The sequence below is a fragment of the Barbus barbus genome, assembly GCF_936440315.1.
Source record: "Barbus barbus genome assembly, chromosome: 39".
NCBI classification, from domain to species: Eukaryota; Metazoa; Chordata; class Actinopteri; order Cypriniformes; family Cyprinidae; genus Barbus; species Barbus barbus.
Window position 1 is genome coordinate 9,336,110 of NC_136717.1, and position 23,750 is coordinate 9,359,859.

Genomic DNA, 23,750 nt, shown 5'->3' on the forward strand with positions numbered 1-23,750 from the left:
CGCGCAGGTCCAAGATTGGTCGTAACCCACCGCCTTTCTTGGGTACAATGAAGTACGGGCTGTAAAACCCCGACTTCATCTCGGCTGGAGGGACCGGCTCTATCGCGTCCTTCGCCAGCAGGACCGCGACTTCCGCACGCAAGAGAGGGGCATCCTTGCTCAACACAGAGGTGAACCGAACGCCCCTGAACTTGGGGGGACGCCGGGCGAACTGAATCGCGTAGCCAAGTCTGATGGTTCTCATGAGCCAGCGAGACAGCCTGGGGAGCGCTAGCCAGGCCCCCAGAAACCGTACAAGCGGGACCAAGGGAGCCACGGACGTACCCACGGCGGGGCAGCGAAGTGGAGCGCAGGGGCCCGCCTCGGAAGGCAGTGCGTTCCGAAGTGGGGTCTGAGTGTGCAGTGCGACACTTACCTGGCTCCAAGGCTGAGCAGGGGGCGCGGGAGAAGGCATCGCGTCCTCGGACCGGACCCTGCTGCTCATAGGCGAAAGGAGAGGGGGACGGGAGTGTGGAGACGGGGTCTCGTGCACTGCCATCCTCGCCCTCTTGGGACCCGGAGAAAAAGGAAACTGCTCTTTTTTTGAGGTTTTGGGTACCACTGGCTGGAGAGCCAGTGGCGGAACAGAATAAAAAGGGAACAAAAGATTCTCCACCCGGCCCTCCTCCGGGGGAAGGAGTGGTGCAGTCACCATCTCCTGAAGAGCAGGATCCAGAGACTCCGGGTCGCCCGTCTCAGGGCCGCCGCTTGCCCTGGCGCTTCACAGATTTGGCAGGGGCAGAGACGGGCTGCGCCGCTTTCCTGCGGCCAGCTCCACGCTGCGGCCGTTGTGAAGGCTGCTGCTGGGGCCGAGCTGGAGCGGAGGTGGAGGCCGCAGGAGGGCGCCCTCGGCGACGAGCAGACGGAGGAGCTGCAGCCGGCGGTGGGGTGGAGACAGCAGCGGACCGCCGGGGCAGGATGTGTCGAAACGCCTCTGTCTGCTGCTGTGCGGCGGAGAACTGTTGGGCAAAGCCCTCCACCGCTTCGCCGAATAGGCCGGCCTGGGAGATCGGGGCGTCTAAGAAACGGTGTTTGTCAGACTCCCTCATATCCGCCAAGGTCAGCCATAAGTGGCGCTCCTGGACCACCAACGTGGACATCGTCTGACCCAGGGCCCGCGCCGTGACTTTCGTCGCCCGTAGGGCAAGGTCCGTCGCTGTGCGCAGTTCCTGCAATCCGGCTGGGTCAGCACCACCCTCGTGCAACTGCTTTAACGCCTTGGCCTGGTGGACTTGCAGGAGGGCCATGGCGTGCAGGGCGGAAGCGGCCTGTCCAGCAGCACTGTAAGCCTTGGCCGTCAGAGCGGACGAGAACTTACAGGCCCTGGACGGAAGGCGTGGATTACCCCTCCAGGCGGCAGCGCCCTGCGGGCAGAGCTGCATTGCAATGGCGCGCTCAACTGGGGGGATCTCCACATACCCTTGGGCCGCCCCACCGTCGAGGGTGGTGAGGACGGAGGAGGCACTAGGTCTGTTTCGGGCAGAAAAAGGTGCCCTCCAAGACCTAGTCACCTCCTCATGCACTTCCGGGAAGAATGGAACCGGAGGCGGTTGCCTGCGATCGGCCTGCGCCCCCAGGAACCAATCGTCCAGCCTTGAGCGTTCGGGAGAAGGAGGAGGCCTCCAGTGCAGCCCGATGCTCTCAGCGGCCCGGGAAAGCATAGCAGTCAGTTCTGGATCTGACTCGGTCAACGCCACTCTTCCTGATGGAGGCAGCGCAGCCGAATCATCATCTCCAGAACCTAGCTCATCCCCCGATGCAGTGACCGACATCCTGTCATCTGCTGGAGCTCCGAACGAGATGCTGGGCCCCGCCCTGTCCGAGGACTCCACAAACTCGTCCGGAAACCCCAGACGGTGCGATGCGCTAGAGGAGTGAGAGGCCCGCGGAGACGCACTCGACGGGGAAGCTCTCACTGTGATCCTCAAGTCACCCTGACCATGAGCCGAAGTAGCCCTCCGAGAACCGGAGGAACTAGAACGGGGCATGGCAAGGGGGATACCCCCCCGCTTGACGAGGAGGTATCTGGAGCGCAGCATCGCGATGGTCATGTTCCCACACAGAGAACATGAGTCATCCACGAGCGCTGCCTCAGCGTGCTGAAAGCCCAAGCACGAGACACAGCGATCGTGACCATCAGATGAAGCCAGGAAACGGCCACATCCAGAAACACACGAGCGGGAAGCCATCTTTAAAAAGACGCCCGTCGCTCGTGGAGCTCTTTCAGAATTTGCTCTTTTTTGAAAGAAATTCTCTTTTAGAAAAAGTGTTGAAGCGCCCAGGAGAGGTCGCAGCGCGACCGCAGAATGAGAGCTGCAGCACGCCGAGATGAAGCAGCAGCACTGGATCGCAACCTCCGCTGACGCGCCGTAACACCAACACTCGTCAAGCTGTCTTGTACACTCTCGGAGATTCGCAGCAAGGCTCGGCTCCGAAGCGAAAAGCTGATGTGCGTTTGCACGCGCTCTCCTTTTATACCCGCACTGCGGGGCGGGGTGCGCGTGGCGAAACACGCACGCCAACTGTCATTGGCTTGTTTTGTTAACACTCGAAGATGATTGGGCTCTCGAGCGAGTTCCCATTAGTCAGTCACACTGACGTTACGTCGAACGTGACTGACTGATAGGGAACCCGTATTGTAGTGCATGAGAACTTTGTCTAGACATCTACACAGCCAAAACTTTGATATTGCTACACACACACCCTTTCGATTTTTTTCATAGCGTGTGTCCCTTGAAAAAGGACATACTCTGGCAACTGTTTGGCTCAAAATCAAAAGGTAAATCACCCTCAACTAACACTTTCAGAATTTTTTAGATATTGAGTACCCATGTGGTCAGTCAGAACAGATTTGCCTTTGCCTGCCACCTTCTATACATCCATCTATTTTCTGAAACATTTGTTCTAAATAGGGTTGTAGGGAGGCTGGACAATATCCCATCCTCTCGGGCCATAGGGTGGCCATCACAGGGCCTGTTAAAATTAAATGACACAGTACGGCATGCAATTTGCTATTTACGCAGTAGGTATTTCCTGCTATTAAAGGAACATTAGGCACTGTCTTCTTTTCCAATCATTTGGTTCTCTATGCCACTAATCATTGTCTAATAGAATATGCTATCTAAAGCACATTTCAGTTGCAAGATGGCAAATGACAAATAATTTTCTAATTTTTTTATTAGATTGATAGTTTTTCCCCTGCCTGTTCCACCCCTTCCAGACTATTATACCTTTAAAAGCTACAAGATAATGTAAAAAAAAAAAAAAAATTGAGTCTGGAACTTTGCATATGGCTGCTAATGTACAGTAGATGCACATTTGTTCATCACAGCCAGATGAAGACATTACTATATGGTCTTAAGGCAATCTACGATGAACTCTGATTTGATAAGTTTCCATCTGTAGCCCCGACATTACCTTCCAAGCTGACAAGAGTAATAATTTGTTCCGTCAGTCATGGATTCTTTCTAGAAAGTGAATGCAAGGCCCCTAGCTAATATCTGAAACTGAATTTCACCTTCTAGTCTTCTGTTGTGCTCCCATCAGCTGTCAGTGGTCTTGTCCTTTCCTGGGTGAGCTCAGATTAGAGGTCATTAAAGTCCTGCCGTTTCAAACAGTGTGATAAGAGAGAGTGAGCTGATGCAATCATTCATTGTTAAGGATTCAAACTCCCTGAGAGAAGCTTGAATAACACCGAAAAGCCATTTTATTTTAGTAATCTACATTTTTCTCAGACTAGGTTAGAAATTAGAGATATATGTCTGGGGAATATTAAATTTTGAATAAGGTCTGGGCTCTGAGCTACAGAGTTTCTTATCAGAAGATACTGTGAGCTGGGAATGCTACTGCTAGTTCCCAACCTGTCTTGAATATTCATAGTTTTTTACCTAGAATGTTCCATTGGTGCAGACATACAACAATAGACCCTCTCTTTAAAAGTAAATATGAACCTTAAAAGAAAGAAACAGGCTGTATCTGAGCATGAAGCCTCACACCTGGAACCTTATCGATAGCAAGGGATGAAATAGCAGTGGTGGCCTTGGTCACAAGATGGTATTTCAAAAAGAATGCTATAGTTGTCAAGGATGTCTTTTTTATTTTCATATGCTACATGTGTCTTGAAATATGAGAGTGAATAAATCAAGGATGTTGCCACTGTTTCACACAGCAGATGTATGTGACATTCAGAGCTATTTATTTTCTGAGCTTTTGCAAAGGTAAGAGAGATAAATGACAGTATGGTTGAAACACAATGAGATGACCTACAGAGAGGATACGGAGACAAATTCGATTGCTGGGATCACAAAACCACAAAGATAGCTGTGATCTCTATAACCCCGAGGTGTGGTAAAAACACCGGGTGCGTAACAGAGCAGGGGCATGAAAGAGGGTGAGAGCAAAAGACAAAGAGACATGAAGGCGTGTAACGAATGCAGTCCTGCTGCAAATCCACCCATTAGCCAGCTGTCAGGTCCGTTTCCGATCACTTCACTAAGCGGTGCCGGGGAGAGAGATCATTCCCGAACCACTGCAGCCATAAAGAAAGGAAGTATAGCAATGACACCACTCCCTATCAACTGAGCCCAGGCAAATCAGACTTGACAGCTGGATCAGCACTCTGTCCAAGCTCACTTCTTCACCGTCCCAGCAGAAAATTACATACATTTCCAATACATATCCATACAAGACAGGCTTACATAAACTACACAAGAAAGGTGATGGAGGTGAGTGTTAAACCGAAATCATACCCCATTGTTAAAAACCTACTCAGTCTCAGCCCACGGACCTTTGGCTGAACGTCTGATGCATATGCCAAATACAACCCGAATTCTGGAAACGTTGGGACGTTTTTTAAATTTGAATAAAATGAAAGCTAAAAGAATTTCAAATCATATGAGACAATATTTTATTCACAATAGAACATAGATAACATAACAAATGTTTAAACGGATAAATTTGAAACTTTTAAGCACAAAATGAGCTCGTTTCAAATTTGATGCCTGCTACAGGTCTCAAAATAGTTGGGACAGGGGCATGCTTTCCATGGTGTAGCATCTCCTCTTCTTTTCAAAACAGTTTGAAGACTTCTGGGCATCGAGGTTATGAGTTTGTAGAGTTTTGTTGTTGGAATTCTTGCCTGACATTCTTGCCTGATATTGCTTTCCAGCTGCTGAAGAGTTTGTGGTCGTCTTTGACATATTTTTCCTTTAATGATGTGCCAAATGTTCTCGTCTTACTCGTCTTTTGGACTCGTCTGACCATAAAACACTTTTCCACTTTGAAACAGTCCATTTTAAATTAGCCTTGCCCAACAGGACACGACGATGCTTCTGAACCATGTTCACATATGGCTTCCTTTTTGCATGATAGAGCTTTAGTTGGCATCTGCAGATGGCAAGGCAGATTGTGTTTACTAACAGTGGTTTCTGGAAGTATTCCTGGGCCCATTTAGTAATGTCAATGACAGAATCATGCTGATAACTTATGCAGTGTCATCTGAGGGCCCGAAGACCACGGGCATCCAACAAAGGTCTTCGGCCTTGTCCCTTACGCACAGAGATTTCTCCAGTTTCTCTGACTCTTTTGATGATGTTATGCAGTGTAGATGATGAGACTTGCAAAGCCTTTGCAATTTGAGGAATGTCAATGAACGATGTTTTTAAAGTATTCCACAATATTTTTACGCATTCTTTGACAGATTGGAGAGCCTCTGCCCATCTTAACTTCTGGGAGACTGCCTCTCTAAGACATACCTTTTATAGCTAATCATGTCACAGAGTTGATGTCAATTAACTTAATTTGTTGCTAGATGTTCTCCCAGCTGAATCCTTTCAACATTTCTTGCTTTTTCAGCCCTTTGTTGCCCTTGTGCCAACTTTTTTGAGACCTGTAGCAGGCATCAAATTTGAAATGAGCTCATTTAGTGGATGAAAGTGTAAAATTTCTCCATTTAAACATTTGTTATGTTCTTTTGTGAATAAAATATTGGCTCATGTTATTTGAAAGTCTAAAAAAAAAAAAAAAACATCCCAAACGTCTGGCAAGTTGAAACTAAAAACCTATTAGACCCCTATTTGATTCCCAGACTAAAAGTTTATGGGGTTTTCTAATTGGAAATTCTAAAATATTTTGGTAATTCATCAATCCAACATTTTTGTTTTGATTATAATAGCTTACAATTACCTAGGCTAAACATACACTATGTAAGCTCTTATATCTAATAATAATACTAATAAGCCTTCATGGAAGTATCTCCATTCTAGATATTGCAATACCCTGTGCTTAAAATAGTAGTTTATTCATTCATTCACTTTATTTATGAAACACTTTACAACTGCACCTCCGGACCAGAGTGTTATACAAGATATCTGTGATAGTCTATAATAATAGTATCTTTGCATTGTACAATGATGTTTGTCTAATGTGTACATTTTAGGTACATCCAAACACAGACTTGCTGTTGATGATGCCATATGCCATTTGTAAGATCCTGTGTCATAACTGATCGTAATGCATCAAGTTGATATTTAAGAGCTACACAGAGATGATTTTCATTGAATATGTAATGTTAAACAGCTGCCTGTTGTTCTTGTACTGTCCAGCTGTGACTATACATTTTGCACGCGGCACACTATTGAAATCAAAAGGGCACCTGCTAGAAAACGTTGCTCTGCATATGCAATCTCATTGGCTCAATTGATCATTTAGCTGTTTTTTGTCACATCATATTTGGTATATCTGTTCATATTTGGTGCTTGACATTAGTCTCTCATTTGCATTGATTTGTGTCTCAAGGATACATGTATATTTATGAGGCCATCAGCATAAGACAGGATAATCAAAGGTCTCATTGGGAGGTTAGGCACACCTTCATTAGCATAAAGAGGCAATCACACAGAAGAGGTGCTGTAGTAGTTATCTGTGGAGCCATCAGCCTCTGAGAGATCGTGTCTAGAGTCACTAAAGCCAGATTATCAACACTCAGACTTTGCTGACAGTGGATCACGGCTCATACCATTTAGCTCAGCATTTCAGCCTTGTCAGTCAGGATAGTTCTTAAAGGATAGAAAGTATAGTGATATATGCACACCTGCAACTGCACATCATTGGAATTTCTAAATGACGTTCCAGTGTTGCTTGGCAATTTGACAATTACGATTCATTAACGTCATGTCGGAATTACTGTAATTATGAGATTTTAACTTGCAAAGTATATTTTGTGAACTCAGCTTAGAGACATCATGAAATACTTATAATTTATATCAAAAATCTTATTGTATATATATATATATATATATATATATATATATCGATTGATTGATTGATTTATTTATTGATTGATTGATTGATTGAAAAATGTGACCCTGGACCACAAAACCAGTCTTAAGTGTCAATTTTTAGAAATTTAGATTTATACATCACATGCTGAATAAATAAGCTTTCCATTGATGTATGGTTTGTTAGGATATGACAATATTTGGTCGAGATACAACCTTTTAAAAATCTGGAATCTGAGGGTGCAAAAAAATCTAAATATTGAAAATATCGCCTTTAAAGCTGTCCAAATTAAGTTTTTAGCAATGCATCTTACTAATCAAAAATGAAGTTTTGATATATTTACGGTAAGAAATTTACAAAATATCTTCATGGAACATGATCTCTACTTAATATCCTAATGATTTTTGGCATAAATTAAAAATCAATAATTTTGACCCATACAATGTATTTTTGGCTATTGCTACAAATTTACTCCAGCGACCTAAGACTGGTTTTGTGGTCCAGGGCCACACTTTACAATTATTATTTCTAATAATACGATTTTTGATATAAATAATATCCATAATTACACTTAGTATAAATATTTCATGATTACTCTAAGCTGAGTTCACAAAATATACTTGCGGTTCTGGATGCTTTTTGCCAGTTAAAAATTCATATATATGTGTGTGTGTGTGTGCGTGTGTGTGTGTGTTTGATTTGTTTTTATACCAAAATACTGAAAAATCGCTTGTATTATTCTTATTTATTTCTGAAGTTTTAAATTTTGCATCACACACCAAGAATAACTAAAGATTCTGAAAAGATGTGCCTAATTTTCAAATTATTAATCTCAGACTGGTAAAAAATAAAAAATAAATAAATACTGTAACCAAGACAGGGAACACAGGATAAGGTCTATTTTCACTGCTTTCAACATCCATGTCATGTCATCAAATTTGCTAATCCACTTTTTTTTTCAAACATCTGCAGTTCAGAGGCGAGAGTTAAAGTAAACACATCAAACTTTCCTGTGTGTCGCTGCTCGGAAATTCTGTCAGATAGTTTTGCAGAGGGGATTCTGATTAGTTCTATTTATAAAATGGTAGGCTAGGAGATATGGTAGGAGATATGGACCCATTTCTCATGAATACCCATTTTTCATTAGCCTGGGTTCTCTGAGTGATTATAGCAAGAGGAAGTTCACCCTAATGCATCACATGCTACAGATTATCTGCAATACTAGGGGAAAATGGATAAACAGTGTTTGATTTGTACTCTAAGACCGATGCCCTGGCTTTCGTGGAAGTCTCTGAAGTACTTGTGAAAACCAATTACTGTAAGAGTGAACAGGAATTCTCTAGAAGGATTGTGAAGATGATCAGTCAGTAATGTCCTAATTCTGAGTGGCATGAAATGAAGTTCTAGCGTGCTGACTAATGTGTGTCAATGAACACCTGGAGTACAGCACTCCACCGGCTAGACAGACTTCTTCAACAGCCAGATGTATGTACTTGTAAATACATGACATTAAATGAATGCATTTACATTTAATGGTAATGCACATGGTCAATGCTGAACTAAACAACATGTTACTAAAATTGGCAGTTTTAGATGTACAACTGTAATTTGATCAGCATTTTCAGCGTATTTCTGCACAGGCCTACATGTCAAAATGCCAGCAGCCTTAGCTCCGGTAATCTGTCAGATCTGGGATTTGGGAATATTATGTGTGAACAAAGCTTTAACAGTAACAGTTTGAGCATGTGCAAGTGTAGGACACTTCAAAGAAGTCATTTTCAAATTTAGCAAAATTTGCCCCTCGCATTCCCACAACACTAGTTTGAAAACCCCCGAATAAGGAACTCTACTAAAAGTTTCAGTATATGGATTTAGGGCATGCATTTATGTTTTGGAAAAATCTGTGTGCTTGTACGTGTGTGTTTGTGTGTCTCCGAGAGAGAGATACTAGTATTCTCTAGTACTAATCCGCAGTGTCAGACTCTGCACCCTTATCTGCCTTCAGGAGAGATTTCACACCTCTACAGACAGAAGATCAATGGCATAATGCAGACACAGAGAATCGTACAAGAGAATGCATATACTCATCTTCTCAAGCACAAATGCTGGTACACACACACACACACATGTCTGTATGCAGCACAGTGTCTCACACTGCAACCACATTTGTATCAACATATTGATTTCAGTACATCCACATGCCACTCATTATGACTACTGCCCACCCCTAGATGCTATTAGATTAAATTATTAAATTATTTATTAACCAAGTACTTAATCATCTTCAATATCTTTGTTCCAGCTTTAACATACAACCAACTTACAAAAAAGCTAACTATCTAATCTAATTTAGTAGTGTGTGTGATTGTGTGCAATTGAGATCTGTGTGGCACAAGAAGAAATGCATTTAAATAATGGAGGGAAAAAGTGAATAAAGTAATGGGTATTAACTGAAACTCATCATATTTCTTGACTAAATGGGTAATTCTTACTGCATTGGCCATCCAGACTAACTTTAATTTCTAACATCCAAAGTACATTAAATAAGTCGTTTTCTCATCATGGCTTGACAAAATGGCCAATAAACTGTATTGTATTGTAATGTTTTATCACACTATCCTGAGGGCCAGATAGATGATTTGCTTGAGTGGATTGACTTGTAATGGTTGATGAAATAAAGAAAAAGAATGGATTCAACACGCATTCAATGGAAGTTACAAGAAACCTTTTCTCTTCATAAAGATTAAACCACTAGATTTGAACATTTTATAGTAGTAATACTTCATAGTACCAAAAGGTGGACCTCCTGGGGAAGTTCAACAAGTCCCTTGAAAAATAAACTACATCTCTTCTGAAACTCTTCAGAAACAGAAGCAATGCATTTGCTGGATGAGCAGGTACTCTTACGATTATTTAATACATTCAAAATATTGTAGTATTGAAAGCTTCCTGAATAGGGCCATTAATGTAAGTTTGCAAACTGTATCTTTTGCATATTCAATTGAATTTGTCACTTTCAGTAATAATTATGTGAAATTATCTCTATATTATCTCTATATTTAGCTGTTGAGGGATTGCCACATTCTCTGCGTAAACACGATGTATGTTTACCTTTTAGCAATGTTTAATTAAACAGTAATAAAATGTAAAACGTTGCATAGAAAGTATAGTTTAAATTTTAAATTAATAGAGACAACTTGCCCCAATTTAAAAAATAAAAAAAGACAATTTCAACATGGAAGAAAATAAATAAATTTAATTATGAAAAATAAAATGAAAAATAAATGAAATATAACATTTTGATTAAAATGTACTTTGACTGAATGTATGTAAGTGTGGTATTAGCATGTTTCCGAACAGCTATTATGTTTGTGATATTAGAATTATTGTGATATAGAATTATAGAACTACATCTAATTATTTTAATTTAAGATTATATATATTAAATAAATTAGGATTATTTTAAACTAGATGTTTCAACATGCAAAACCCCAGCTGTAATGTAATCCTGTTTGTTTTCTCCCAAATTATCTATAGCGCTACTCTTTAAGAATTTATTTTTATTTTAATATAATTCGATTTTGTACTTATATTAAAAGCAGAATAAATCACTGTCACTCATTTTATAATGCAAACATAATTCTATTAGATATTTCGGAGCAAAAACAGTGGAGGATGGGGAATGCAATTTGCAATATGAACACTCAGCAAGAAAATGACAACGAATGAAGGATGGGGATTTTAAGAGGACCTCTGTGTTACCATGACAACACAACCCTTTCTCATCCTCTCCTCCCATCCATCTCTCTTGCTGTCGCTTTTGTTCTCTGTCTCTGTCATCTCAATCTACTTCTCTCCACTGTACCCCTCTCAGAAACCTCTGATAGTCCCTGAATGAAGTTGCCTTGGTGTTTTCTGTTCAGCTAAAAAATACTGTAAAGAAACATGTCTGAGCTCTAATTGAGCACCAGTATAGATATAACTCTCTTAGTGAGCTGCCATGTAGTCTACTGCCTACATAGGCTGTATCCTGGAACTTAACAGGTGTCTAATTTAGAACATTCTAGGCAGAAATTCTGTAAAATACACAAAAAAGGACACTCAACTCACAACTGATTCCAATAATGCTTGAGGTATCACTTTAGTATAGGGACCAATTCTCACTATTAACTAGATGGTTATTAGCATGTCTATTATTAACACACTGGCTGTTTATTGGCACTTATAAAGAACATATTCCGCATGAGCATATTCTACATCCCTAATCTAACTATTAATAAGCAGCAAATTAGGAGTTTATTGCCGCAAAAGTCATAGTTAATGGTTTGTTAATAGCAAGAATTTAATAAAGTGTGACCAAGCTTGACATTAGCATGTTGCTAAGCTAACAAATGTGATACTCTAAGTGTAAAAATACAGAGCCCACATAAATATTGGTAAAATAGTTAAATAGGTAAATTGTTTTAGTTACTGAATAAAATTTGTAATTGACATTTTACTTGAGCCATCCGCCATCTTGGAGCTTGTTCCAATATATTTTAGTTTTTGGCCAAATGAGGCTATAAGCATAATCATGCTGCCTACCTTCTAGAACAGCAGCTGATTCTTGTGCATACCTATGAATCTTGTGCATACCTATATTTCTTAATATGCTGTTTATGTAGGCAGTTAACAGGGTTTTGGTACAGAATTAGAGAGTTGCAAATCACTCAGCGTTTGATTATCAGTCCCCAAACAATGCAATAAGAATGACAGGCAGGCCTGCACAGAATCTGTGAGTTTCACAGAAAGCCCCAGATTTCTTCTTTCCCTTACATTTATTGTGGCTAATTTGAAGTGTATGTGGCAATTTACCAAGAATGTGTTCTTGCATATGTTTTGTTTTTGTTTTTTTGTTTTCTTTTCATCGTTGACTGATGTAAATATCCACTAGACATATATGTTTGATCTTGAATGCATTATCGCTAAAATGCTGTGCCAAGTTAGGAATAGTTTAAATGCTTAAAAATTGTTCTAATAACTCTTAATTACTATTTTTAATAGTAAATGGTAGCTGATATGGCTACACATACACCTTCTGTTCAATTTCATTTAGGTGTTTGTAATGCAAGAACACACCTTGAGTGAATGGCATCCAATACTCTTCAGATCCATTTCACACATTTTACCATAATTCCAAAGAATTCAGTGCAAATTCCATGGAGGCCTTGTGATAGGTTAGAAAGCTGATGGAGATAGTAATGGATGTGTATGAGATGAGGATGGATGATCAACCTGTAAACATCCAATTCCAAAAAGATCCAGCAACCTTTACCAACTTCAACACATCACAACACACTCAGCCACTAAAAGCAACCATCGGAAGCACAACAGCGAATCCTCAAGAGCCTGAAGCATACATTCACACGTCCTCAAGACTGCAATTCCACAGCGCCTTGCTCCCTACCTGCTTGTTTTTGAGGTCGAGCGAGAGTTCATAGTCGGAAGTGGTGGAGTGGCTGCATGCTCCATTCCTCTGTACTCTGATTGGTGAAGCAGTGTGATGCAAGCTTGGCCTCCTTCCTGTGCCTCCCGTACTTGCTGTTTCCTTTTCCTGCTCCTCTGTCTCCTTCTTCACCTCTTCCTGCACTGGTTGTGGCGGTTGAGCCTGGGGTTTTTCTTCCTCCTGTTCAATCTCTTGTACCCTCACCTCTTCCTTCTCCACTTCTGCACTCTCTCTCTCTTGAGCTTCACCTCCATCTCGATCCCCATCTCCCCCTCCTGAATCGACAGATGTCACGGTGCTCCCTGCAACCTGAGGTGCCACCTGGACCTCCGGCTGGGCGGAACTGGTGGAAGTCACCCCAGGTGATGGCGATGCAGCAGGTGATGGTGTTGCAATGGGAGAAGGAGGGGGTGGCTCTTCACTGCAGAAAGGAGGAGAAAACGAAGAGTCAGCCTGCAGCCCAGGCACCATTTGACCTTGTCCTCCAGCTCAGGGGGGCGTGGCCTAGGGGTGAGACAATGTCAATCTCTCCCTCCCTTTTCTCTCATCAACTGTGCCCCTCAGGGCAAAGAGAAAGAGATGAAGCGATTGTCTTGGGGCCAAGCCCCTACTGTCCATTCCAGGATGGACTCGAGAGTTACCAGACAACCAGAGGGGGAGGGTGGGACACACAGTGATTTGCGACACCCAACATGTGACACACACAGACATGACAGACACAGTCATGCAGCTATAAGTGTGGTACATTAACTGCTCTTTATTGTGGTGTTGTTCTGTGACCTGATGTAGCGATGGAATTGTTCAGGCTAACTCTTGCAAATACCTGCTAAACTGGAGGTGGAGCCCCATCCACAAACTAGTGGCAATTTAGTGTCAGTTTAGGCATAACAGTGAGAAGCTTTTGAGCCCTTTGAATGGTTCTTTAAGAGAAAGCAACAGTCAGCTGACTACAGATGTTAGGAATCTCAGCATGACACACCATAATTGTCACAATTTCTAGCATACCTAAAAATATGCAGAGAAAGCTTTCAAATTATTAGGCTCCATGTAAATGTAGCTACTGTAAATAAACCTTTGTGTGGTATGTCACGCTTCTAACAATGAACTGCATTTGCAGTGTACAGAAGACAAATTATACCAGACTATACTGAGCTCATTTTCCCATGAAGATAAGCGGGGTTGTTCTGTACACCAGTGGTCTACCTAAAACCCAAGATTTAAGACTCTTCAAGCCTTTGAGTTGAATCAATGGGGATGTAGATGACAGTGGGGGCTTTTGTTTTGCTTTTGAAGTGGTAGGCTGATATTAATTAGAGACTGTAGATAGCTCGCCTTTCATCACCCTCTCTGTTTTAACTTCTCTCTTTCTCCATGTCACATTAGATCACTCTCTTCATTTATACCCACCCCTGTTTTTCATTCTGGGTTCTACCTTTTCAGTCCCTTGCGTCCCCTACCCACTCACATGGTTCTTTCTTTTAGCATGAGTGAGTGTGATTGTGTATGTGTGAGGCTCTGAGAGGAGCACTCAGGGCCTGTATGCATTTGTCTAAGCGCAGTCCAATATCACAGAGTGCTAGTGGACCAGGACAGGTCATAGTCAGAGTTCTGCACACAGACAGGCTTGTTAAAGGCTCTGCTGGCATCAATATATGCATGAAGCAGCGAAACTCAATTATCTTTCCATCCAGATGACACGGCAATGGGGGCGACAAAGCAAAAAAGCTGCTGATTGTAAATGAAATCGGATTTGATGTTTGATAGGCAATGTTTTCCCAAAGAACAGCAAGTGAGGATGGCACAGAGATTTTTTTGCGGGGGTATTTTAGGAATTTAGTATGAATTAGTGGACAGAGAAAAATGGTAACTCCAAAACGTAGTGAGATTTCTAGCTATAAAACATTGTAAGGCATCATGAACCCACTTATTTGGATGTACTCAAGGGTAAGATCGTCTAAGATCCTTTTTGGCCAAAAATGCAATGCTGCATTGGGGAAAATGAATCCAAATTGGCAGACAAATTGAGAACAAATGTGAGATTGTCATTTGATGACAACAAAAATAAATTGATAAAATCAACCAAAAATTCTTTTTTAATCAATATTTGCAGGCAGCATGTGTTTTTAAGCTTATTAGAGTATTGTGTTGTTAGCACAGAATCATGCTAACATCAAGATGTTAGCATGTCTCCCATGCTTGTTCTTAAAATGAGGAGTGCTATTTTTGTGATACCCAAAATTTCTGCCAAATAGAGTGTTTGTATTCAGTTACTTATGAGGTTCCATTGTAGTTACAGTAGGATGCTGCCTTCAAAGCTAGTTGTCTATGTAGGCAGTACTGTAGATAGCAAGGCAGCTCACTAACTTTTAAAGCAGATTTGTGTGTTTTCTCCAACAAAACAGAACTGAGTTTTCGTCATTTTAAAATTGTTATACATTTTCTTGCTTCTTCGGTAGACACCAGTGAATACATAGCACAGGGATATTCTAAATAAAACCTCCCACCAACTAATAAACCAGCATCCTGAAACATGACAGGGGTTTAAAAGCTTGTATCCAGGAATTAACCTAGCAATACTGGGAAATAAGACTCAGAAGACTCATGTTAAACATGGTTTGTGGTATGAGCACTGCCTGTATCTTATTCCAACATGCGTTTGTGGCTTCGCCGGCAGGATTGAAAGGGGCGATAAAGATCAACTCCTTCCAGAAATGGCTAAGGCGATAAGACAGGAGTCAGTGAGCACGAAATCAGAACATTACAGGCAGCGTATGCAGCGTGGCATACGCACACAGGATATCCCCAAGGGGGGAAGGATTGGAGGAATAAAAGTGAAAAGCGGAGAGCTTGTTCAGGGAGAAAATACTGTTAATCCATTCATCCTCTGAATACAAGAAAAAAAGCACTTGTTCAGGCTCAGCACTGGATAATAAGTAACATATTGGAAGATGAAGACATATGACATTAGATAGCGCCAATTTCTTTGACTATTACGATGATAGACAACAACCAGGGCCGGTCAGTTAGTTGCACTCAAAACATTGCTGTTTGTTTGAATATCCTAAACATTCCAACAAAGCAATATTAGCTCAATCAATGGTAGTTTGGGATAGAACTACCTATTTGGCCAACCAATGGCATAAGTCTGTTTGGTGCTGCTAGGGGTGCAGAAATTACAAACTTCACATTTAAAGAAAAATTGTGCTTCATATTTTACAATTCCTAGGCACTTAGAGTCAGTCCAGTGGACTGAAGAAGAACAGTGAAAGTTCCAAAGAAGTGGAAGCTGTGAATAATAGATGTTGAAATAAAGCTTCCTCTCAGCAGGTGGCAAAGCTAGGGAGCAAAAATAGACAGTGCTGAAAACATGGAGTGCTCATTGTCTGATAAAATGTTTGGGTCTTGTCTTTTTCTTTTTTCTTGTCGGTTTTATGTTTTCAACTGCTGAAGCAACTGGTTAATAATGTTTATTTTCTTACTTTATTTTTTTCTATTTTTTTGAATGCAACCATATTGTTCTCTTGAGGACAGACTGAGAGAAAACAAAGTGTGACAGAAGGGGTGAGAGGATGTAAAAGCAGGTATACAGGGGCGAGAAGTCATTGGGCTGGGAAATCCAAATCCAAAGTGTGTAAACTAGACAACACACAATCACGCATTCCAAGTGAGACTATAAAGGCGGGTGCCATGCAATGCTAAACATCCACAAGCACACACAATGTTATAGATAGTGTGTGTGAATGTCTGTACAATGGCAATAAAATGAAGTGAAGTGCTGTGTATTTACATGAGTCTAAGCTTTATTTAAACTTCGATGAACCTCCCTCTCTCTCTCTCTCTCTCTCTCACTCCTTTTCTATTTTTATGATTGTTTGTTTTCTTGTTTTTTGTCATCAACTTTGTTGTAATTTTTTTTGTCATTTTGACCTATTTTCAGTTCTCAGTTGGCTTAGCAAAATGTCAAAATGTTCATCTCTACTATTCCTCTCATCCTCTCAAATTCCATGTCTGTCTTGGGAAAATATAGTAATTCACGTTTTATATTTACAACATGGCTAACACAAAACAGGGTCCCACTTTATATTAGGTGGCCTTAACTACTATGTACTTACATTTAAATTAATCATTTGATACAATGCACTTATTGTGTACATACATGTTTTTACATTGTAAAAATACCTATATGAAATTACATCTGTAATTCATTTCTGTAATTAAATTTATAGTTACACTGTTGACCCACCCCTTTCACTTTAACCCACCCTTAAACCTACCCATACCACCAAACCTGTCACTAACCTTACCCGTATCCCACCTTTATAGCAGCAAAAGTGCTTTATAACACAACATGACCACAATAAGTACATTGCACTTATTTTTTTATGTAAGTACATAGTAGTTAAGGCCACCTAATATAAAGTGTGACCCAAAACAGTTCTTCAATTTTAATGTGTGATTTATTACAGGGCACAGAGAAATGTAGTGATCCTAGTTGAATTTTAGTTCAAGTTGAACGACAAATTATTTGATACTCTGCAGGAGCTGTCGGTCATTAAGGGCTCCAGGCCAATTTTTTTGCCAGTTTTCCCAAAACTTTTGATGCTAAAAGCATGACCGGTATGGGATTACTGTAGGGTCATGGAACATGTAATTTTATTTACATTCTGCAGATTTGTGAGCAGAAGTTGTCACTGATTGCTCAGTTGTATGGCTATTATCATGATCATTTTCTTGTGACAGTCACAGTTTTGGTATGTTTTTTTTTTTTTTGTAACGGGCAACTTGTTCTTTGATCCTGATGAAGGCAAATTTGATTTTAGTTATGTAGTGACCTGTTCCAAATTAATGATAAATGATACATAAAAAAAGAAACTGTAAAATAAAATAATAAGAAGAAGAAGAAGAAAAAGAAGATGAAGACGAAGAACTAAAAATACTAAAAAGGGGAGCATAAAACAGGCATAGCAGATTAACTTTGAGAAGAGACACAAATTGTGGAGAGGTTTAAAACTGGCAAAGTACCCAGAATTTTCTGTGTTTCCTCAGATCACAGCAGAGACTGTAGCTGCAGCACACCACACTGATAGATGGGAATTGTGCATATTGCACCAACTACTGCTGCCTTTACTATTGCGACACAGTGCAGGCATTAGTGAGCATGTGGGGGATGAATCCGTGCTCCTGTAGTTCTGAGGGGTGTGTGTGTGTGTGTGTGTGTGTGTGTGTGTGTGTGTGTGTGTGTGTCTGTGTTTGTGTGTATGTGACTCCCTGCTGCTCCTGCCCCCGCACTGTCACAAAAGCAGCTCAAGTGCCTGCAGAGAGAGAGAGAAAGATTTTTTTCTTTTTTTCTTTTTTTTTCTTTATACAATCCCCTATCCACCCACAATATGTATGACTTCAGCTACAACTGCACTCTTGGCAGCCTGTAAAAAAATAAATAATCATAATAATAATAACAATTATCAGACTGTGGCTGTTGGGAGGAAATTTTATCAGCCCTATTCAAGCACCAGCTCATCTAGCATGTAATTCCTTACAAATCCAAACAAAAGAGTTCAAGTGTAATTTTGTAAGACCATTTGTAACATATAAATGACACATAATTTCTGAAGCTGTATCATGCAGTTTCAACAGCTGCAAACTTGTGCTAAAACTGCTCAGCACAGTTATCTGCCCCATATGTTTCTGAAAATTTAGCAATTTGTGACACAGGCCCTAAGGCCATAAACTACCTTCCCAAAGGTTCTAAGTACCAACAACCTTCTAGTATGGGGCACCCGTTTATTTTATTAATCTGGAGCAGAATCTTTGTTAAAGAAGGAAAGGTTTACCCAATGATAACTTGGGGGCCCACCTGAGGGCTGGGAGTGGAGGGCCCATCTTTAGTTTAGAACAAATTGATGGCGAATAAATATTTTATTGCAATTTCTGGCACATGTCCCCAAATTTCAAGGGGCCCCATCTACCAACCACCCTCGATGATGGGTCACCAGTCATTTTATTTTATTTTTTTATTTTTTTGCTTGCTTGCCACTTGCAGCTGGTACTTTGACCTTGAGGAAGGGAAATGTGATTTTTCTGAAAATGTTACAATTTGTGGCACATGCCCTGGGGCTGCATATATGCTACAGAGGGCCCCATTCTCCAGGGGCCTATTAACAGGGGCCTATTATCATCCACAGTTATTAACATCACCCTTTACAGAGATGTAAATCCTATGAAGGACTAAATAATTGCACAACGGCAACATGTTTCATGTGGGTTTGGAGGGCCTTCTGATGTTTATGCCCCAGGCTTCATGGTTCTATGAGTCTGTATAATCATCTAATTGTGGCTTTTCATAGTGTGCAGCTCTTACCACTTGTAGTTAAATTGAGTTAAAGGCAACCCGACACAATCAATAGCGATTTGGTTGGCAGGATACCGTAGTTTGCTGCAATTGCTTCTAATTTTCAAACTCTTAAAGAATAAAGAAACATTTAGAAAAAAAGGTGACCAGAGGTCATGAGACTGCAGAAGGATTAACATATTGACATCCTACCTCAGATCCAGAGAGTGATTTCTCAGTGCTGTTATTAGCAAAAAAGTGCCGACGTCATCAGCAATTCATTACTTTTGAACATCATTCATTACATCTAGGGAATAGGTACATTTTTAAAGCCATGACCCAACAGGATGAATATTGATTAAGCGATAACATGGCTCAAAGTGAATTCATTCACCACCCAACCCTGAGGGAAATCTGCTGAATGTAGAATGTGTTTTCATAAAGGTTTACTATTTATTATGCTACACATGTGCTTTCAGATCTTGTCTAACCATCACAATATTTGTAATAGAACTGTATCTAGTATATTGCATTTGTAAACTAATGTTCAGCTGTTATTTTTAATAGTGAATGTAATTTATCAGTCATAAAAGCTCTGTAAAAACACTGCTCATGATGGTCACAGACAAGGAGATGTACCTTTAATTTTAAGAGTTTATTGCTCACTAAAAAACTAATTGTATCCAATCATAGTGCAATGGAGGCATTGCTTCCTCTCATGTGACTTTACCATTACCCAACGCATGCTATAGGAGGTCTGTTAAAATTCAATAGGCTCAGTGGAGGCAAGAGAAACATGACCTCCGGCTGTAACTGTAACGCCTGGTGTCGCAGTGTCACTTTAGAAAAAAGAAGCGATTTACAGACTTTTTAAAGTCATATTTCATAATATCTGCATTGTTTATTTTTGTACTGTGAATTACTGTGTTTTCTAACCCAATTGTTTTGAGGAGCCACTGCCTCTCTTGCATTTTCAGAGGAAACACCCCTGATTCTGATCCACATCTAAAGCAATCAGTCAAAGTGTGTTTGTTGTTCCTATGTACATAATCCAATAGAAAAACTCATTTAAATAATGATGTTGAAGTCATAAACCAAACTGAACATTTAATATTGTTATCTTTGCAAACTTTGGCAAACACAGTGATTATTTCATCCTCAAAAGCGCTTACTGTATCAAACTAAAAGTCCTAAATCTGACTTTTTTCTTTCAGACAGACAGGAAAAAAAATTTGAGACAGGAAAAAATGCTCTTACTCCTGAAATGTATGTAAAGTCAGAGTTTACTGCTTTCAAAGTCACTGAAATGTCTATAGTGAATATGCAACCCAGTCTCACAAGAAAACATAACTATTTTACGAGATGGTATTTTGTATAACGTGATTTTCACACAAACATACGTTTTTGGTTTTATTTATATAAATCGAGCCATCAAATTAGCCACCAATTCACATAAATGTGAGATCTGCCATGAGATTGTATTAAAATATACATTAGTAGAATACATGCTCTGCTTTAAAATATTTTTTGAATAAATATCGCTGAAAGTGCTTTTGTACTTTTGTAAAACTTGTCATCGCAATGTTATTTTTTTTCTTTTGAGAAGACTATTAGCTCTTTTTCAATAAATCAACCAAACAGGCTGACACAACTTAAATGATTCAACAGTGAATCATTTTTAATCTATAAATGATTGTATAAAAATCCTTAGGCACTAATCACAAAATAATTGTACGAGTTGAATAGGTTTTGCAAGTGTTTGATCTGTCTTAATTTTGTCTAGTGTGTAAAATCAACATTTGAAACTACCAGAACTTCCTGTTTTAGTTTTTTTGTAGTATCTCAACATTCATTTCAACTATTATAACAGTTACAAAGCACAAAACTGTGGAGCTCTGACTGTGTTCGAACACAAGACAAATGCATAGACAAGGTCGTCTTGAATTTACCATTATACAGCATGAGGTGTCCCATATGTGAAAAAAAAAAGAGCAGGGGTCTTCAACCCTGTTCCTGGAGAGCTACTATCCCACAGACTTCAGCTTCAACCCTAATCAAATGCACCTGAACCAGCTGATAAAGCTCTGCAGGGTTGCTTGAAAATAACTGACAGGTGTGTTGAAGCAAGGTTGGAACTGAAGCCTGCAGGAAGGTAGCTCTCCAGGAGCATTGATGGAGATCCCGAAAAAGAGAAACAGTTGCAAGGTTGATTGGTGGATTATCGGATGAGGGTCGAGCCCTTGACCTGACTGATGGCACATGATGTGTGAATGAGACAAACTGCATCAGTAATGAGCATGCTGAAGTGCGGGCGTCAGCGTTATGGTAATAAACGGCTATGGCAAGCTGCCAGGCCAAAGGAAGAAAATAAAGGGTTGCCGAGAAGAAAATAAATAACCTCTCTTCATCAAAGCAGGATGTTGCTATTTACAGACTAGTGACATTTCACTGGAGTACATTGCAAAATGTGTATGTTCTACTCACATATACACAAGGAAGTAGCTACATTCAGACACATTACATACATACACACACACACACACACATTTGAATGACGTGACAAAGTATAATGAAGCACATAAAAATACCTCACATGAGCACTTTCTCACAAAAGCATTGGGCTCTACAGTTTTTAGACACAAATGGGGTAATGCTGCAAGTCTAATTTTTCTCCTTTTTATAGCCACTTCTGCTCTCTTATAAATAGCATTGTTTTTTCACACCAATAGTCTGCATCTAGTACTCCTGAAAAAAGGAATAATAAAAGGCTGAAAGATTAAAGGCTTGAAAGATTCAGATGAGGCTCATGTTTATAGTGTGAGGGTTCTGGGACTGGTACATTGTTTTGCTGAGAGTCACATTTGAATGTATTTATTTATTTTACTAATAAAGTCTTTTTTTTTCAGTGAAGTAACTCTAACCTATCCCATTTTCCCAAAGAAAAACCCTAGACAAATGGCAAGGGTTAGAATAGTTGACCAACAATGAAAGTTTTGTTACAATTTACTTATCATAATATCACTCCAACCCATTTTGATAATGTTTTTCTTTGGTAAAATACAAAAGGAGATGAATGCCAGATGTGATGATGGTGACTGTGTCTGTTGTCAAGCTCCAAAAAGAGCATCAGTATCAAAGTATCAAAGCACAAAAAGATAACGATAAGAGCATTAAAGATTGAGCAGCCCACTGGTTAAGTGAAAACTCTGTCAGACTGAATGGGATGCTCAAACAAACAGCAATATTTTGTCTTAGATGTACCTACATTCTGCAATTTAAGAATGTTTTATTAATAGAAACAAAAACTCCCAACACAATTAACTGATATAATTCAATGTGACCAACATAAGACATTCAGCTGTTTGGTTTTTGGACAGATTTGGCCAGTCTTGGCACAATGAAGGGTGAGTCGAGCCAGAGCAGGTGCAGTCTAGGCTCAATGGAACAGTAGGGACTTATAACTTCACAATTTACATGTGAGTCCATTTGTAAATAACACAAGATGTGCAGCTAAAGGGGCTATTTCTGGCTAATGAGCGAAAATATAATTAATGATGCAAAAATGATGGCGATGCAACCTTTTCTCTTGCGTTTATGTCAAAACACTACAGAGAAATGAAAGCCATTAAGACTGAAGTAAATGATGACAAAATGTTCATATTTGGGTGAACTATCACTAATCGCATTACAGAGATTGAGCTTTGTTTTTAGACTCTCAATGCTCAAGCACAACCATTATTAATCAACCTTTGTTAATTCAAATGTCAGTATACACAACTGCGCTAGGCTATTTTTTGCTTCCCCACACACTAAGGGAGGGAATGGGCCGCTTCTGCGGGGGAGAACAAAAGAGAGGAAACGCGATTTGACAGTCTGATTATGAGTCAGGAAGAGAGGAGGAAGAAAAGCAGCCGTTCATATAATCAACATAGGAACAATGTACTGAAAAAACATATCTACACATACAATTAACTGCACTTTCCAGCTTAAATTAACTCTGGTCAGAGTAAAACACCTACAACATTCATTCCTTTTGATGCAAATTATCATTAAAGTGGCAGATTATCAATGAATAACATGAATGAATACATTTTGACTTTATGGCTTTTCTGACGTTGTAAACTTGCTCAGTAGCCCACCTGGTACAGCACTGCACTTGCAATGTGCAATTCAGAACTGCTGTGATATGTACAACAACCAATGTAATCACAGCCAGATTCATGTTCATCTGTGTCGTATATAACTGAACATGCTTTTAACGCCACTGGAGATGGACATTTCACTGTTGAAGAGTATCAAAATGTGAAAGAAGTGATGTAATATAATTTTGCCTCAAAAGGTCTGTAGAAAGCTTGGTTGGGTTTTATGGATTTTGGCATTTTTATGCATGGAAAATTATGTATTTCATATAGTTTATTCTATCATCAATGTATATTTAGTGGTTTCTAATAGATTTAAGGTCAACAACTTTCTGTAAGTTCCATCAGGTGCATGATTATTGTCTGCTGTCATAGTAAATACACTGGCAGGTGGCACATTCCATACAAACAGGTGGTACACTCAACTGAGAGCACATAAAACACAATCCAATCAGCTCTGCCTCTAATGCTGAAAATCACA

The 23,750-nt window shown here is 40.2% G+C and overlaps 1 protein-coding gene across 1 annotated transcript in view; it reads right to left on the reverse strand.

The window, feature by feature from the left end:
- Positions 1 to 23,750, reverse strand: part of iqsec3a (IQ motif and Sec7 domain ArfGEF 3a) — a gene marked incomplete at both ends in the record, with an annotated part of 124,967 nt that overhangs the window by 55,574 nt on the left and 45,643 nt on the right. The window contains one exon of the mRNA XM_079398636.1: positions 12,764 to 13,223. Coding sequence (XP_079254762.1) covers positions 12,764 to 13,223 — 460 coding nt within the window. The remainder of the gene's footprint in view (positions 1 to 12,763; positions 13,224 to 23,750) is intronic.